Source organism: Solanum lycopersicum, chromosome 11 (genome assembly GCF_036512215.1).
Source record: "Solanum lycopersicum chromosome 11, SLM_r2.1".
In the NCBI taxonomy this organism is placed as follows: Eukaryota; Viridiplantae; Streptophyta; class Magnoliopsida; order Solanales; family Solanaceae; genus Solanum; species Solanum lycopersicum.
This window is the reverse complement of record NC_090810.1, coordinates 57844490-57863120: the sequence shown is the minus strand read 5'-3', so window position 1 is coordinate 57863120 and position 18631 is coordinate 57844490. Positions and strand designations below refer to the sequence as shown.

General features: G+C 35.6%; 3 protein-coding genes across 3 annotated transcripts; 1 reads left to right on the top strand and 2 right to left on the bottom strand.

Annotated features, from left to right (window-relative positions):
- The first annotated feature begins 480 nt into the window (after positions 1 to 480).
- On the top strand, positions 481 to 5371 carry LOC101268839 (uncharacterized). The gene is made up of 4 exons (XM_004250955.5): positions 481 to 682; positions 1595 to 1712; positions 2294 to 2355; positions 5108 to 5371. The coding sequence occupies exons 1-4, from the start codon at positions 554 to 556 to the stop codon at positions 5213 to 5215; spliced, it is 417 nt and encodes a 138-aa protein (XP_004251003.1). The 5' UTR covers positions 481 to 553; the 3' UTR covers positions 5216 to 5371.
- A 6014-nt stretch (positions 5372 to 11385) lies between these two features.
- Positions 11386 to 12936, bottom strand: LOC101268547 (zeatin O-glucosyltransferase). The gene has a single exon (XM_004250954.5). The coding sequence runs from the start codon at positions 12934 to 12936 to the stop codon at positions 11542 to 11544; it is 1395 nt and encodes a 464-aa protein (XP_004251002.1). The 3' UTR covers positions 11386 to 11541.
- A 2993-nt stretch (positions 12937 to 15929) lies between these two features.
- Positions 15930 to 17791, bottom strand: LOC101268254 (zeatin O-glucosyltransferase). Its single transcript, XM_004250953.5, has one exon. It carries the CDS (start codon positions 17459 to 17461, stop codon positions 16058 to 16060), a length of 1404 nt encoding a protein of 467 aa, XP_004251001.1. The 5' UTR covers positions 17462 to 17791; the 3' UTR covers positions 15930 to 16057.
- Positions 17792 to 18631: the final 840 nt, after the last annotated feature.

Below are 18631 nucleotides of genomic sequence, written 5' to 3'. Positions count from 1 at the left end.
GAGACACAATACGAGATGAGTTGGAGAGTATAGTTACTAATTGAGCCTAAATTGAGGTGTCTAGATGTACACTCTTAAATTTAGAGTTGATAGATGCCAAATTTAAGTGTATATATTCATGTATTATATCTTTAAAAAAAAAAATTAAAATAATTGTACTCATGAATCAAAATTAGAACAATAAGCATTCCATTTTTTTTTTTGGAAAAAGAACAAATATATTTTCGAACTATCGCAAATGGTAAGCAGATACCCTTCGTCATACTTTACATTGTTGTCCTCCCTTCCAAAAACTAGAGCATATATTGCAAGAGTATATATGCTCTAGTGTATAGACGACAGAGATATCAACGTCCCTAAAGTATGATAAAATATATGTGCATATCATTTACGATAGTTCAAAATATATACGTCCTTTTTCCCTTTTTTTTTTTAAAAAAAATATATATTCAAATTCACATCCAAAATTAACCCTATGTACACACAAAGTGGAACAGTATAAAAGACAGAAAACCCGGCGAATTTTCTCATTTGATTTTTTGGGAGGAAGAAGATGGACTACAATCTGGCAGCACTGAAAGTGTTTTGCTCACAGCTAAACAACGCCAAAGCAACCACAACACAACAATCACAGGCAGCATTCACTCTCTCCGGCATTCTCTTTCAACGTGTCTGGCTACAGGTCTCATTCTTCCTATCCCCTTTTCATATTCCCCGTATAGTTTGCTTCATTCCAATTTTGATTGAAGAATTAACCTAATTTAGTGCTTCAACAACTGAGGAAATGAGATCTCTAGCTTGCCTACGATTTGAATAGAAGAAAATGAACTTTTTCAGATGGTAAAATGAAGATCATTTGTAAAAAGGACATAAAATTAAAAAAGAAGTTTGTAAAAGAGCTGGAAAACCATCCTAGGTCCCACATTTTGTGCCGAGTGTCTATTGAAAACGTCTGGGTACATCTTATCGCTCAGCAGAGCTCACTTGTGGGATTACTAGGTGTGTTGTTTGTTTTTGTTGTTGTATCAAGTGTATGATCTATCTATAGCATTTAGGAATAAAAAATAAGCTATGTTGTTGTTATTTTTGTTGTACTAATTGTAGAGTTGCACCTAGGTGCGGCTTAGTGGTCAATGAAGTGGGTTGAGAACTATGAGATCTCATGTTTAAATATCAGCGGAGGCAAACATACTAGGTGTTTTTGTCGCATCTATCTTACCCTTAGTTAACAGAGTTACATGGTACTTGTTGCTGCTGTGGGAGGTGGCGAGTATCCTGTGAGATTACACTGAATATGTCGTTGTGCCAACTATAATTGCACCAAGGGTGTGGCCTAGTAGGGAGTGAGTTAAAAATCATGAGATCTTAGGTTCAAATTCCAGCTACAGAGTCAAAAACACTAGGTGATTTCTTCCTATCTATGTTAATTTTGGTGAACAAAGTTACCTGGTATCTGTTGCTAGTAGGAGGTGACAGGTATCCTGGGGAATCAGTCGATATGCGCGCAAGCTTGAAAAAGTGTTCTTAGTCTTTTTCTTGATAGTAGTATTTGGGAAGCTCATCTATTTGTGAAAAGATCCCATTTTAACTGCAGGGTATTCTGGTTTCAACACCTACTACTGACTCCTCCGGCCGATTCCTCCTCGACGATGGCACAGGGGTCATTGAACTCCAACTTCTCGGCGACTTCCTCACACTTTCTTGGGTGAAAGGTTAGTAATTGTTAAGGAAAATTACACGTGCCTCCCATGAGATTTCAAATATTACACAAACAAACCCCTTCCTTCAATTTTTGTGTGTTAGATATATATTGTTTAAATCATTTGATCTGCTAGTGCAAAGATTTACTGGGAATAGTTTGATTTATTTTTTTCAAGTATCAAAACTATTGGTAACTCTATTTAATCTTTTCATGTTGCTTTTTACTCCTTAAAATGATATCCTGTTTGATTTTAAGCTTCTCTGTCCCTCATTATTTTTGTAGATACATTAGTTATTCTCTACCTTTGACTTTTGCTTTCATAAATTTGGAGTTATTAAGAAAAGTTGAATGTGTCGATGAAAGGGTTAGATTCTTGATCTAATATAATTAAGTTAATTTATAAACGGCTAATCAGACTACTTATAAACTGTCAAAGGTCTGTGTAATATTTGGAATCATGGTAACTTTATGATACAGGTTGAGATCTCAAGGGATTATGTCTAATCACTCCTTTATTATTATGTTCCTAGTATTTTTACAGTTGTTCTCTACTAATAAATCTGTACTTGTGCTTGCCTTAATTTTGAACAGGGATGTATGTTATGGTTGTTGGACTGTATTTTGTCCAAAAAGGCAGCCTCCCTTTAGTTAAGGTAAAAAAGGATAACCTTTCCCTCTAATGACTTCCCACTTCATTCATGTTAAATTAGGATTGTTCTTGTGTTAACTTGCTTTAGTGTGGTTAAACATTTTGGTTTGAGCTTATTCGGAGTGTTGCGTCAATGATTAAATTCGTAAATCTGTTAATGACAATGTTGTTTTTGAGGGTGATTGCCCAGCTAACAGTAAAATAATTTCATGCGTTCTAAATTCATCTCCAATCTACGACGAACAATGTTCCGCATTTGGTGAAATGCTACTGAGTCCGCGAGTTCTTAATCCTGATCTCTAAGACTGAATTCTTATTAGTTTAGTACAATATCAAGGTTTACTTTTACTCTCAACCTTAGCAATCAAGGTGTCTTGCATAGCATGGATAGGAACCTATAAAAGCAATGGTTGTGAAGCACAACTGCACAAGTAAATCTAGTCTCTAAAGACAAAAAGGCAAATGGAGGGGTTGCTTTTGAGGGAGGGGGAACAAGAAATATGTAACTATTACTCCACTCCATCTGTCAGTGTTCTTCTTCAATTGAATAAGAGACTCATTAATGATTAGAAAATCTGGAAGAGGTTCTGATGAGAAGAGTTGCAACTAGTTAAGACCTAGCTTTTGTAACTATTTTATGCTGTTTGAACCAATGTCACATAGTGAAAAGTTGAAGTCAACCATATCGGCATTGTGGGAATCATTCATCATATCAAAATCGTATGAACTGCACTTTGGAATTGGTCAATCAAATCTTTACCTTCCATTAACTGCAAAGAGTAGCTTAGTTTTTGAATCATGTTGCAACTTTTATGCATTAGTCCAAGCTCTATAGCAGAAAGCTGAAACGGCTTACTATGTTTGTTGCATTAAGCTCATAGTATCGGCTGGTGGGCTAGCCCTTTTGAAAGCTTAGTAGCTGCAAGACCTGTCAAGTTCCCACTTTATTGTGCCAATGTAGCGCACTCGGTAGCATCCCTATCTTCCTAGGCTTTTCTCTGAGCTGTTCAAGCCATTCAGGGTTAAAACAGAATGACTTGCATCGTGTTTCTTCCTAGTGTCATTTAGCAGATTATGATATATATTCCTTTTCAGCATATTCATCATTGGGATATTCTATGTTGTTGTAGTGGAGGACCTGTGGATTTGTTCACCTGTATAAGACAGACGTACTATGAATAGACTTCCATCTCAGAGATCCACAAGCTACCTGGCTCCAATACCATCAAGCAATGCTGTAGAGTGCCCATGCTATTGATGCCCATAATACTGTGTACATTTATGCTAATGCTGTTGGAACTCCAAATGCCAAATTAATGAAAAACCTAGTACTCATGCTTCGAGGTTACTGATTCTCTATCCAATTTAGTGGTGGGACTTGAGAGTGTGGACGGAATTGTCTGGTTGTTACTCATGGAATAATATTAATATCGCAAGAGAAATGAATGGTGACCGGAGAAAATAGTGGTAGAAATTTGTCTCCGGAAATGGAGGAGGGGCTTCAGAGGATAGAAGAAATTGTCTCTGTTACTCATGGAGTAGTATAAATATGCAAAGGAATGAATGGGTGACTGGAGAAAATAGTGGTAGGAAATTCGTCTTTGTAATTAAACCATCTCTTCCACCCTACTCTTGCTTCTACTAACCTTTAACACTAATCCGTGCTCCACACCTCCGATCCAAGGTCATGTCTTTAATAAGCTGGAATTGCAGCATGTCTTGTCTAATCACTTCTGCCCAATACTTCTTCCGTCTACGTCTACCACTCCTGAAACCATTCCTAGCCAACCTCCGTACTGGGGCATCTGTGCATGTCCGCTTGACATGTCTGAACCATCCTAGCCTTGTTTCTTGCATCTTGTCGTCCACCTTGTCCCGGATATACTCATTTCTGTTCTATATCTCCTAGTATACGCACACATCCACTGCGCTGAAGTAATAACTAGAGTGATTTTGGAAGAGAGTAAAGGTAGTTTGAGTTTATGTGATTGTTGGTCTAGCAGTATAGATCAATTTTAGAATCATTGTTTTGCATTAAACATGAGCTTGCACTTGGGTGAAACAGTAGTCATCTTTGTTATTATTGATAGAACAGAAGCTAAAGCATTTCCAGACCATTTCAATTCAGCTGTTTTGAACTATCAATATTCATACCAAACAGTCCAGTGTGGCAGTGTATTGAAGAAGCATTCATGCTGTAATCTGATAGCAGGCCATATTTTCTGTACCCATTCCTTCACTGAGGTAGAATGTGTGCAGTCTACGAACTAGATCACCAAATTAACCTATCAGACAAGAAGTAAAATTGCTTACTCAGCATAAAGAAGTGTACAACAGGAAAATATGTTTTAGATGGGGGACGAGAGAGTTTTCGTGGAAGATTGTACTCCTTGTGTCTCCTTAATCTTATCAGAATGTAGGTACTTCCACACCGTTCTGCACCAAGCAAGAGCAGACAATGACCAATAGCTGAGCTCGGTGCTTTCTTGCTGATTTTAAACCTCGCGAAAAAATTGAAAACAATTTGTATTATTACTCGAAAATCTGCAGAGCAAGTATATTTTAAGTCAGCGTGTATTAACATAGCCTTCTGTGAATATGCTGTATCAACATAGCCTTCTATGAATATACTACATTGCTGTATTAAATTAACATAGCCTTCTGTGAATATACATTGCTGTATTATGTTTATGATGTCTCTTGTTTCGGTTGTTAACTTCTTATAGGATATTCTTACGCATCTTCTCCCTTTTCAGATACACAAAATTGTTGACCTTTCGCCATTTCCTGACCGAGAATCGATGTGGTACCTTGAAGTTATTGAGGTATTTAAACTCTTCTACCAACCTCTATTTGAAGAGTAATTAAAGAGTTAAGGCAGCAGGAAAAAGGACATCATACAAGATCTTGTGTGATTGTACCAAATGGACTTCTAGTTCATATATTACTACTAACGTTTTTAGTGACAGTTATATTAAAATTCTCTCTGTTTTAATTTCTTTATCATACTTTCCTTTTTAGTTCGTTTCTTTTTCTTTGTTGGCGCTCTTAGTTTCATCTATCTACCTGACACCCTTGCAACACCGCCCTACCCCCTCGGCTCCCTTCCTACCCCATTCTCATAATTTTGTTTAATATAGATTTGTCTATCTCTAGTTTTGGCTAAAGACATATTTAACATATTACTTTCTCTGTTCATATTAGTGAATCATTTATACAAAAAACAGTTGTTTCATATTAGTTGATCACCTTATTAAATCAAAAAAGAATTAATTAATTTTTTTCTATATTCCTCTTACAATTAATTTTTTTTTTAAAATGTTCACATTTAATTATAAAATTCTCAAAGAAATTTTTTAGAAGGTAAATTAATAAAATTATCTTCTTTTTGACACACATGTGGCTCGAATCCAATGCAAAAACATTAGCCAAAAGAAAAGTACAGATCATGCACAAAATTTTCAAAAAGTCTCAAGTATCATGCAAGCATTAAATGATTGATTAAAATGTGTGATGTGTTGAAGTTGATAAGAGATAAGATTATGAAGAAGTTAGTTGTAGTTAGTTAGCTTTCCGTTATAGTTAACAGCTTTGTTTAGTTAGTTAGCTTTCTGTTAGTGTTAGTTATTTTTTCCTTCAATTTTCAATTGTATAAGTATGACTACTACATGTAGTTCATCACACTTTTTTCCTCTCTTTCAATCTGAGAAATGGTTCTCTCCATCCTCATCTCTACATTCAGTTGCAGCCACCATTAATGGTGGTTTATCTCAACTTTGAGCTTCAACATGGTATCAGAGCACTCGTTCGATCACTTCCGCTTGTTTTCGTCTCTGTTCAAGCTGTGATGATCTTGAATATCTCTGTTTGTCTTCCATCTCTGTTCTTCTTGTGAAGATTGAATCTATCGAGTTTGCCTGTGTTCATTCTGTTTTTCTGCTGTTTTTCTGTTGCATTTTTGCACATTTTCATCCTTTCTTTTGTTTGATTTTGTTACACTACAATGGTAGAAGTAACTAATCTGGAAGCAACTAAGGGAATTGAGATAGGAAATGTGTTGTATCTACATCCATCAGACAATCCAGGTGCACCTCTTGTACCAGTTGTCTTCGATGGAATTGGTTATCGAACCTGGAAGAGAGGCATGATCAGGTCTTTATCAGTTAAAAATAAATTGGGATTCATTAATGGAGATTCTAAGAAACCACTTCCTACAGATCCAAACTACAAACAATGGGAGAGGTGTGATAATATGGTTACGTCTTGGATTTTAAACTCATTAAGTCGAGATATCGCTGATAGTGTAGCATATGTTGATAATGCTCTGGAATTATGGACTGATTTGGAGGATCGTTATGATCAAACCAATGGTGCCAAGTTATATCAGATTCAAAAAGAAATCAATGATCTCATTCAAGGAGTTATGGATGTCACAGCTTACTACACCAAGATGAAGAAACTTTGGGAAGAACTGAGTGGTTTATGCATCAAAACTCACTGCAACTGTACATGTAGCTGTGGAGCAAAGGATATGATGCACAAGGTTGAACAGGATAGACGATTAATTCAGTTTCTTATGGGTCTTAATGAGGTTTATACAACGATTAGAGGGAACATTTTGATGATGAATCCAATGCCATCTGTGGCACAAGCTTTTGCCCTGTTGATACAAGAGGAGAAACAAAGAGAGTTTAAGACAAATAATCAATCCTTTGCTGAAACTAGTTCTCTTGTGGCTACTTCTTCAAGTACTTCAAGCACTTCTGGTAATCAAAAAGGCCAGAATTTCCAGACGAATTACTCATCTACTTCTTCAAATCATAGAGGGAGGCCATATTGTGAATACTGCAGGAGACCAGGACATTTTAAAGCAAAATGTTATCAGTTGCATGGATATCCACAGAATAATAATAGACCTCAAAGATCTCAATCTAATGGACAGCAAGGCTATAATCAATTTCAGAGACAACAACAATGTGAAAATCCTGGTTCTAATCAGCAATACAGAAACAATAACAAAGGGAAAGGTGTAGAAGCTAATTCTGCAATGTCATGTGATTCTAATGTGGAACAAGGCTGCAACTCTGCGGGTCAAGTCACCAGCCAAGATATTGGCATCTCAAAGGAACAGTATGGACAAATTGCCTACCTGCTTCAACAATTTCAGGCAGAAAATTCAAGTAACATGCAAGCAACAAATCCTGCTGTGAATTTTGCAGGTATCATTACATGCACTTCATCTATAGCTTTTGACAAACTGTCATGCGAATGTTATAAGGCTAGAACTGACTTGTGGATCTTAGACTCAGGTGCATCACACCATATGACCTTTAACAAACAACACCTCACCAACATTCTACCCTTACCTGAACCTGTTTTAGTCAGATTACCAAATGGCTATAAAGTCAAGGTCACAGAAGTTGGAAATGTGAGAATAACTTCACAGATCACATTGTACAATGTCTTGTTCATTCCTTCTTTCAAGTACAACTTAATATCAATTAATTCTCTAACTCTACATCTTAAATGTGTTGTTTCTTTCTCTAACACATCTTGTCTGTTGCAAGCCCCTTCACTGAAGAGGCCTCTGGAAATTGGTAAAGCTCATGATGGCTTATATCTTCTTTGTTCAGATTGTTTACAGAAGAGCAAGAATTCCATTTCATCTACCACATGTCTATCACTTCATAGAACTAATAGGTTACATAGTCAGTGTATTTCTCATTCATGTTTGCCTAATCAAAGTGTTTCTGTATTGAACAGTTCATCTAATACTAAGAAAGCTATTTCTGTTGATAGCAATGTTGTCATCCCTGGTGATAGTGCAGACTTGTTGTAGCATTATAGACTTGGTCATGTTCCTTTTGTTAAAATGAAGAATATATCCTCCATACCTATGAATTTTTCACACAAACAACCTTTCATTTGTCCAATCTGCCCAATGGCAAGGCAAACAAGACTACCTTTTCCACAGAACACTAGTAGAAGCACTGCCATTTTTGACTTAGTCCATGTTGATTTATGGGGGCCATATCAAACACCCACACATGACAATTTTAGATTTTTTCTTACTTTGGTAGATGATTTCAGTAGGTCTACTTGGACACATTTGTTGAGTCATAAAAGTAATGCCTTACATGTTATTAAAACATTCACTAATATAGTTGAAAATCAGTTCAAAACTACCATTAAGGTGATTAGATACGATAATGGACTTGAGTTTACCAATGCTGAGTCTATCCAATTCTTTCAATCTAAAGGCATTGTTCACCAAAAATCCTGTCCATACACACCTGAACAAAATGGTGTGGTAGAAAAAAAACATAAGTATATTCTTGAAACAGCCAGGGCACTTCTTTTCCAGTCCAAACTTCCTACAAAGTATTGGGGAGAATGCATTTTAACAGCTACCTATATCATCAATAGACTTCCATCTGCACCTTTAAACAACAAATGTCCATATGAAGTCCTGCATGGTTTAAAACCTTTTTACTCACATTTAAGAAGTTTTGGTTGCTTGTGTTATCCAACCTTCCCTAAAGTACAAAGATCAAAGTTTGATCCTAGAACTTCTCCACATGTATTTGTGGGATATCCATCTGATATAAAAGGATACAAGGTCATGAGTCTAGCCACTAAAAGATTGTATGTCTCCAGGGATGTCATTTTTCATGAGAACATTTTCCCTTTTGCAATGAATAAAGATCCTACTTTCTTTCCCTTTTCTTCTCCTACTCATTCTTCTATTGATCAATATGATTATAATACTTCAAACTCATCCTTTGACTCTAATGTACAATGTGATTCTGAGATGTCAAATGACACAAATCCTCCTTCATCTCCTGATTTTTCTAGTCCACAATCTGTTCCCTCAACTTCAACAACACCTTGTCAACCTGATATAGCAACCAGAAAGTCTCACAGAACTCACAAATTGCCCACATACCTGTCAGACTATGTTCATTCTATACCCATTTCACAATCTCCAGAAAACCACACATTAACTCCTACCTCATTGACTACATGTTTTTCTTCTAAACACCATATATCTTCTACAGAATTGGATCCAAAAAGTCAAGTTTTTGCTTTAAATATCACTCATGACTGTGAGTCATCTAGCTATGCAGAAGCTGCTCTTGATCCTGCATGGCAAACAGCCATGACTCAGGAATTTGCTGCCTTACATGATAATAATACTTGGTCCCTTACTCCTTTACCTGATGGCAAGAAAGCTATTGGTTGTCGATGGGTGTATAAAATCAAACACAAGGCTGATGGAAGTGTGGAAAGATACAAGGCAAGACTAGTGGTTAAAGGGTACACTCAACATCTTGGCATAGACTATACAGAAACTTTTTCCCCAGTTGTTAAGATGACAACTGTCAGATCCTTGATTGCCATAGCCACAAAGAAACAATGGAATATCTACCAACTTGATGTCAACAATGCTTTCCTCCATGGAGATTTGAATGAAGAGGTCTATATGGATGTACCTCCTGGTCTTGCTGTATCACAAACAGGGGCTAGTGTGTAAGCTAAACAAGTCCTTATATGGTCTAAAACAAGCCAGACAGTGGTATGAGAAGCTAACTGCAGCTTTGAGTTCAAGGGACTATACTCATTCCTTATATGATTATTCATTGTTCTGTAGAAAAAGGGGTTCTTCTACTGTGTTTTTGGGTGTTTATGTAGATGATATAATCCTCACAGGAACAGATTCTGAAGAAATTGTTAGTCTCAAAAATTTCCTTCATGATCAGTTCAAAATCAAGGATCTTGGTAGACTGCATTATTTCTTGGGACTGGAAATTTTATATAAAGATGATGGAGTTGTCATATCCCAGAGGAAATTTGTTCATGATCTTCTCAAGGAATTCCATTGTGATAATCTGACTTCCATGGCTTCACCATTGGATCCTAATGCCAAACTTAAAGCTCATGAGGGCAAGTTATTAAGTGATCCTACTTTGTATAGGAAGCTGGTAGGGAAACTGAATTTTCTCACTCACACCAGACTTGATATTGCCTATGGAGTTCAACATTTAAGTCAGAATATGCAAGATCCCAGAGAACCTCATCTTCAAGCTGCATTTCACATGTTGAGATACCTCAAAAATGATCCAACTCTTGGCATCTTTATGTCATCTTCTGCTGATTTTGAGGTTCAGGCCTTTTGTGACTCAGATTGGGCATCATGCCCTGACTCTAGAAAGTCTGTTAGTGGTTACATTGTTCTGCTGGGGAATAGTCCAATTAGTTGGAAATCTAAGAAGCAGGAAACCATTTCATTATCCTCTGCAGAAGCTGAGTACAGATCATTGCGAAAAGTGGTTGGAGAATTAGTTTGGTTGCATAGATTGTTCACTGAATTGACTGTTCCTCCTACTGGTCCTTTTCCAATATATTGTGATAGTCAGGCTGCACTGTATATAGCCAAGAATCCAGTTTTTCACGAGCGAACCAAACACATAGAAGTTGACTGTCATTTTGTGAGGTCCAAACTTCATGAAGGTCTAATTTCATTACATCACATTAGCACAGTCGATCAATTGGCAGATATACTCACAAAGGCTCTCACAGGGATCAAACATTCTGCTATGATGAACAAGTTGGCTGTGTTTACTACACCTCCAACTTGAGGGGGGGTGTTGAAGTTGATAAGAGATAAGATTATGAAGAAGTTAGTTGTAGTTAGTTAGCTTTCCGTTATAGTTAACAGCTTTGTTTAGTTAGTTAGCTTTCTGTTGGTGTTAGTTATTTTTTCCTTCAATTTTCAATTGTATAAGTATGACTACTACATGTAGTTCATCACACTTTTTTCCTCTCTTTCAATCTGAGAAATGGTTCTCTCCATCCTCATCTCTACATTCAGTTGCAGCCACCATTAATGGTGGTTTATCTCAACTTTGAGCTTCAACATGATGTATAAGTCAAACAGAAACAACTGTTACATTCAGTTGTCCAAAACCTACCTTCATAATGAAGCATCCCGCATTACATGGGTTTCAAAAAAAGTGCCGCATTCCAAGAGGCATGACACCAATATTAATGACGAATTTATTTGGTAGAAATGAATTATCCAAACACAAATTCAACATTTATTCGAATATAGTTATTCGATACTTATTTCATACATGACAAAAGATTTTAAGTATGCACGGACACCACCACTATTTGACGGAAAAAATCTCTATCTAGTGATGTGGGCAACAAAAGATTCCATTTCCTTGTGAGTTACTCCACCCTCCATCACTGCCAACTTCACTGCTTCCTTGAGCTCCATAGCTTTCCGTTTCATCTCCTCTCCCTCCGGAGACGCCATTAACGTTCTCACAACTTTTTCAACAGTTTCTGCAGGCACCACTTCCTTTCTTCGCTCCCATTCTCTCACTGATATACCAATTTTCAGTCCTTCAGTTATGAACAAAGCATTTCTAGGTTGATCAGAATGCATTGGCCAGGCCGCTATTGGCACTCCCATTGAAATACTCTCTATACAAGAATTCCACCCACAATGACTCATGAACCCACCCGTAGACGGGTGTCCTAGAATTTCCAATTGTGGTGCCCAATCTCTCATTACAAGTCCTCTTTCCGATACCCTCTTCTCATATCCTTCAGGCAATTGATATTTTCGAACTTCACCGGAGAATATATCTCCTTTATCTGCGTCCCTCAGGACCCAGATAAATCTCTGTTGACTTGCTTCCAGCCCAATAGCTAGCTCTCTGATTTCATCCTCGGTTAACGAAGTCGTTGATCCAAAGGACACGAAAATCACCGAGCTAGCTGGTTGTTTATCTAACCACTCAACTGAATAATGACGATCCTTCTTATCAATATTCAGATCTACAGGATTGAATGGACCAAGAGCCCAGTTCTTAAAATCCTTAGGAACACTCATTTTCTCTGTCAAATCAAGGTACATTCCATCGATTGCTCGAGACGTACTGTAAATATTTCCAGCATCCTGAAGTACATTTATTTGCTTCATAGCAAATTCAATGACTTCAGGAGAAGTACACCCATCTTGAGACGGAAGTTGTTTGAGTACAACTTCAGCTTCAGGAGGTACAGGTGGTCTAGCAGCCTCCCAAGTATATGTAAACATAAGATAAGCAGAAACAGTGTGTAAACAGTAACACTCTGTATTGGATATTTTGGGTACATCTTGAACCACCCAAGACGTGAGAAAATCATGAATAACTATCACTCTCCTCGATATTGAACCCAATTTATTTACTAGATCTGTAATTGGGGTACGTAGTTGCATTGAAGAGTTGAAAGCAGGGACTAGTTGTGAAGGGAACTTGATGGATGCATCTGGGTTCGTAGGAGGGGCATTGAATGTAACAGGAAAATCAATGAAATTGAGATTTGGGGTGTTTAATGGGTCCCATCCGGCAGCACGGGAGTGAGCTTGCCGGACGTGAGCGGTGGTGCTGACGTAGTAAACGGGGATGTTGGCGGAGGAGAGGCGGCGGGAGAGTTCGAGGGCTGCGTGGAGATGGCCTTGTGCAGGAAGAGGAACTATAACTACAACAACGTCGTGTTGTTGATTTACATGGTTTGTTGTTGATGCCATTTTTTGGGAGGGATGAGTAAGAAATGTTTGGGCAAAATTTTTAGTTGCTTCTTGGTTAGCTCAATTTGGAAATACATATCTAATTTATGAAATAATTTTATTATTATTATAGTTATATTATAATATTAAATTCATTAACTTACTGAAAATAATTGAAGTCAAATGGATGCCCATGTGATTCAATTTTTCTTGTCCAAATTAGTATTCTTGGTGCTCAAGTTGCTAATTTTTTATGTTCAAGTTATCCTCATGTTGTAGTAATGGTAATAACCAAGTAATTGGCATATAAATAGCCAAACAAAAAAGTTAAAAGAAAAGCAATTTGCCTACTCTCCGTTGAAATAATCGATGGTTTGGACTTGGAATTTTCGTGTTAGAGGTTTTAAGTTTGAATTCTTACCTTTAAAAGTAAGGAAGTTGTTTAGATCGAGCTCGTCATATCAAATTTGCCTGATGCGAGTGATCTCTCCTATTTTATTTGCAAGCTAGCATAAATTGAGATTTTATCTTATGCACATCCAAAATAATAGTGAATATGAATTTTTTTTGTCATAAAAATTATATATATTTGTTTTAAATGAATTGGTTGTTGGGTTTTATTTGCCCCGATTTCTTACCATAAATAGGTTTTCCTTTTAGGAAAAGGTTTTGAATTGACTAATCCTTTTTTTGGTAGGAAAAGGTTTAGGACTCTATAAAATAGAGGCATGTTCCTTCTAACTTAATCAGCATTCACAATGTAGTCTTAAGGGCTTTGAGAGTTTTTGTTAGAGGGAGAATTTATGGGTCACAAGCTTGATACGTTATCACTTGTGTGAACCTCCCATGTATTCTTAGTGAATTGGTTGAGGTTGTTTCTTTCTGTATTTTGTACTCTCATATTTATAGTGAATTGCTCATCTCCTTTGTGGATGTAGGTCGATTGACCGAACCACGTTAAATCTTTGTGTCTTTTGGTATATTTCTCGTTGTCTTCTTACTCGTGATCTTTCGAGGTTTGCTTTGCTAGATTCCGCATTTACATCTGCTTATTTTCGGTCCTAATTGGTTACTTGATCCCAAAGTATTTCAGTTGACAAGTTGGTTATAGACCTTCACATATTTTAATAAAGGATGATACTCAGCACATAGACTTCACATGTAAGAATCAAACAACTTCACCTCATGATATCTTATTTAAATCAGGAGAAATATTTCACATAGCTAAAATAATTTTCTAGGACAGTGTCTAGTATGATCATGTATTGTTAATATCAATATATAAATTAATTTTATTATTATTATTATTATTATTATTATTATTATAACTACATTCGTATTTTCCAAAAATCTATGAAATTATGACAAATAAGATATGTTGTTGAATATTGATATTGGTGCTATCTTGGTCACTACTTGTTCCAGTTATTCTGTCCGACCTTTATAGTAAAGAAAAATACAAGCATTGTTAATGGATATGATTAACAAGCTCAAAACTAATAACAAAGTCTTCGTAAAGAAAAATTTGAAAGAAATGACAGTTTGTTAAGCTAAATAGAAGTTTAGCTGAAATGGATGACATAATTATTAAAGTCTTTTCAGATAAAAATATTGAAGTCAATGTGAGAAATTGAGTGATAGACACAAAACTTACTTATATAACAAAAATAATTTTATGTTATACATTCAAATTGAGAAAGAAGAAATAATTATATATTTTGAAGACCGCGAAACAACTGCTTTCTTGAAAAAGGAAGTCCTCAAAATTCACATATATGATAAAAACTGACATTCAGTACTGTATTACATATTCCTAATGTCCACATCAATTTAATTTCTGTAGAATTATTAAGAAAAAGGTGAGTATTTTTTTGTGGACAATAAATTTGTAACTATGACTAATGATGCTTAATATTTATAATGATTTTAGTAAAAGATATTTGTTACTTACATAGTTAGTCTATTTCTTTATGGCATTGCTAAATATTTTACAAAACCAGAATAATTTTTTCCAAACAGTACCTTACTCCATTTAATACACGTACTCACTTATTATTGTTATTCCTCTAACACTTCGGCAAAACAAAAATAGTTAATAGATTTGTATATACATACACACACAAATTCATATTTTTATAGATCGTTTACAAAGAAAAGTAAAATAATCAAAACATGATTTATTTATTTTTCTGAAAATGAGACAATTTTATCTAAAATATTTTAACTAATGTTTTAAAGTGGGGGGTTGGGAGGCGGACAAACCTTTTTTGTTTTATTTTTTAATTTAGAAATGTGTTTCATGCCTTCAAAATTAGATATTTTTACTCTCACGTATATAGCCCCCCACCAAATCCCAGCCCCTCCATCTCCCCACACCCCATGCCCCACCCAAAGCGGAGCTAAGTGAGAATTCGTGTCAAACATTAGTAGTTTTTTATAGATTATATTTGTATTAGAATATTAAATAAATATATATATATATATATATGTTTATTAACTCGTGAATTTTTAGCAAAATTGATTAATGAATCAATGCAGAGGTTGAATTAGAATTTTAATAAGGGGGTTCAAAATCTGTAAAAATAAATAGCCGAAATGGATTCAGTATCTATTGTATATTCATATAAACTTATTTTAATCATGCTGAAATAATATAATTTTTCGCCGAAAGAGATTCGGATGAACCCTTTGTGAAGGTAATGGCAAAAAAGAAGTCGTAAAATATCCTCCTTGCTCACTTCTTCCCATATGTTTTGATTGATATATTTCTAATCTCTATTCTTACTATTATATCATTTCTCAAAAGCCTTATTAGTGTATGATGCATTTCATGTTCATGCAAATTCAAGAAAGTACCACATTTCAAGAGGGTGTAGTGTAAGTAGCCTATATTGATAATCAACATTAATGACTACCTTTCGCTTATAAGCTAGATAGAGACAATTTTATCATTAATTTGAAATCGATATAATAAAAAAAAAGATTGCATCCACGACATTAAGCAATCACTCGAGTTTAAAAAGGGCAAGCATACTCGATAGATTGATAGAGTTATTCAAAATATTTATTTCGACACAGGATCAAAGGTTAAAGTGCGCATAAACTAGCACGAACATCACCAATATTAAACGGGAAAAAAAATCTATCTAGTAATGTGGGCAACAAAAGATTTCATTTCCTGCTGCGTTACCCCACCCTCCATTACCGATAATTTCACTGCTTCCTTGATCGCTGTAGCATTTCGTTTCATCTCCGCTCCCTCCGGAGAGGCGATTAACGTTCGTACAACTTTCTCAACAGTCTCTGCTGGGATCACTTCGTTTCGTTGCTCCCATTTTCTCACCCATATCCCCGTTTTCAGTCCTTCAGTTATGAACAACGCATTTCTAGGCTGATCAGAATGCATTGGCCATGCCGCGATTGGAACTCCCATTGTAATACTCTCCATACAAGAATTCCACCCGCAATGACTCATGAATCCACCCGTAGACGGGTGACCTAAAATTTCCAATTGTGGTGCCCAATCTCTCATTACAAGTCCTCTTTCCGATACCCTCTTCTCATATCCTTCAGGCAATTGACATTTTCGAACTTCACCGGAGAATATATCTCCTTTATCTGCGTCCCTCAGAACCCAGATAAATCTCTGTTGACTTGCTTCCAGCCCAATAGCTAGCTCTCTGATTTCATCTTCGGATAACGAAGTCGTTGATCCAAAGGAAACGAAAATCACCGAGCTAGCTGGTTGTTTATCAAGCCACTCAAGTGAATAATGGCGGTTTTCCTTTTTCTCAAATTCCAGATTTACAGGATTGAATGGACCAAGAGCCCAATGCTTAAAACCTGAAGCTCCCATCATTCTATCCATTAGATCAATATACAATCCTTCGATAACTCGAGATGTACTGAAAATATTTCCAACGCCAGGAACTCTTGCAGCTATTTGCTTCTTAGCAAATTCTTCGAGTTCAGGAGAATTACAACCATCGAGAGACGGAAGTTGTTTAAGTACAGCTTCAGCTTCAGGAGGTACAGGTGGTCTAGCAGCATCCCAGATATAAGAAAACACAAGAAAAGCAGAAACAGTGTGTAAACAGTAACACTCTGCATTGGGTATTTTTGGTACATCTTGAACAACCCATGAAGTGAGAAAATCATGAATCACAACAACTCTTCTCGATGTTGAAGCCAATTTATTTACCAGATCTGTAACTGGTTCACGGAGTTGCAATGAAGAATTGAAAGCAGGAACAAGTTGAGAAGGGAATTTGATGGATGCATCTGGATTAGGAGGAGGTACCTCGAATGTTACCGGAAAATCAATGAAATTGAGATTTGTGGTGTTCAGTGGATCCCAGCCGACAGCACGCGACTGAGCTTGACGGACGTGAGCGGCGGTGCTGACGTAGTAAACAGGGATGTTGGCGGAGGAGATGCGGTGGGAGAGTTCGATGGCTGCGTGGAGATGGCCTTGTGCAGGAAGAGGAACTACAACTACAACGACGTCGTGTTGTTGTTCAACATGGTTTGTTGTTGCTGCTGCCATTTTTGGAAGACAAGTTAGTATTTAATATGTTGGGCAAATTTTTAGATGTTTTTTGAATTTTTGGTTGGCTCTAAGGTACTCTTATTTGTAGTGTGCAAAGTGTTTTGCTCTAATGAATTTGGTAGGTGGAGATATAGAGAAATACTTTTTTTTTAAAAAAAAAAAAAAAGTATGTGGCAAACCTGTTTTTGTTTTTTTGATATATTTACGTTATTTTTAATTTTATCAAATATTTTCTGATGTATTTTAAGTTATTATTAATTGTTAAGTGCCATGGTCACTATTTGTATTATTTTATTTAAATATATATTTATAGAAAATGGTCACATAACTCTTTAATTTCTATTCAAATTTCAAAATACTTCAATTTCACGGAGATCAATATCAATATCTTAAATTAAGTTTAAATTTGATATTATTACATATTTAAAAAGTTATTTCGTGAAGATCATATTATTTTCTTGAACTGTTTAAATTTGATGTTATTTATTACCATTAAAAAGTTATTTTGCGAAGATAATATCATTTTCTTGAATCGTTTAAATTTGGTATTATTACAGGTAAAATGTCACAATCTTAATTACGTTGATCTGACTGTCATTGCTATGATTTGAAGAACATTGTAATTTTATGGAAGTTGATGAGCTTTTATTATATGAAATTATTGGATCTGTATTCGTGATTTGGAGCAACTTTAGTTGATGGTTAGAAGAGTTTTATATAATAAAAATTGTTAAATATATAAACAGATTTTTAGATTTGTTGGATTTCTTTTTTATGTATATTAATCATGTTATTTGTCTATTGAATCACTAAATTACTCATAATTTGTTTTTTAAAAAAATATCGTTGGCTAATATGAAACAAGATTTTGTGAGGGGTATTGATAGATGATATATATATTGTTTCAGAGTTTATTAGTCTAATTGATAAAATAAAAATATTTGAAAATAATGGTGTTTTAATTCAAATCATTTGAACACATTACAAACTAAATGAAACTAATAGATAGTTTATCTTCATCACTTCAATCAAAATCATTACAATACGAACACAATTGAACGCAATTACAATAGAGTATCCGATCAAAATTAGCAAATTGTGTTAAAAAGTAAAAATTATGAGTGATTTAATAATTTAATAGAAAAACAGCATTGTTAAAATAACTAA

What these genes read in the sequence shown, in the direction of transcription:
- LOC101268839 (XM_004250955.5), top strand. Translation starts at nt 554, where the DNA reads ATGGACTACAATCTGGCAGCACTGAAAGTGTTTTGCTCACAGCTAAAC. An exon ending in CACACTTTCTTGGGTGAAAG is followed by an intron (nt 1,713 to 2,293) that starts GTTAGTAATTGT and finishes AATTTTGAACAG; the next exon opens with GGATGTATGTTATGGTTGTT. An exon ending in GCAGCCTCCCTTTAGTTAAG is followed by an intron (nt 2,356 to 5,107) that starts GTAAAAAAGGAT and finishes CTCCCTTTTCAG; the next exon opens with ATACACAAAATTGTTGACCT.
- LOC101268547 (XM_004250954.5), bottom strand. Translation starts at nt 12,936, where the DNA reads ATGGCATCAACAACAAACCATGTAAATCAACAACACGACGTTGTTGTA.
- LOC101268254 (XM_004250953.5), bottom strand. Translation starts at nt 17,461, where the DNA reads ATGGCAGCAGCAACAACAAACCATGTTGAACAACAACACGACGTCGTT.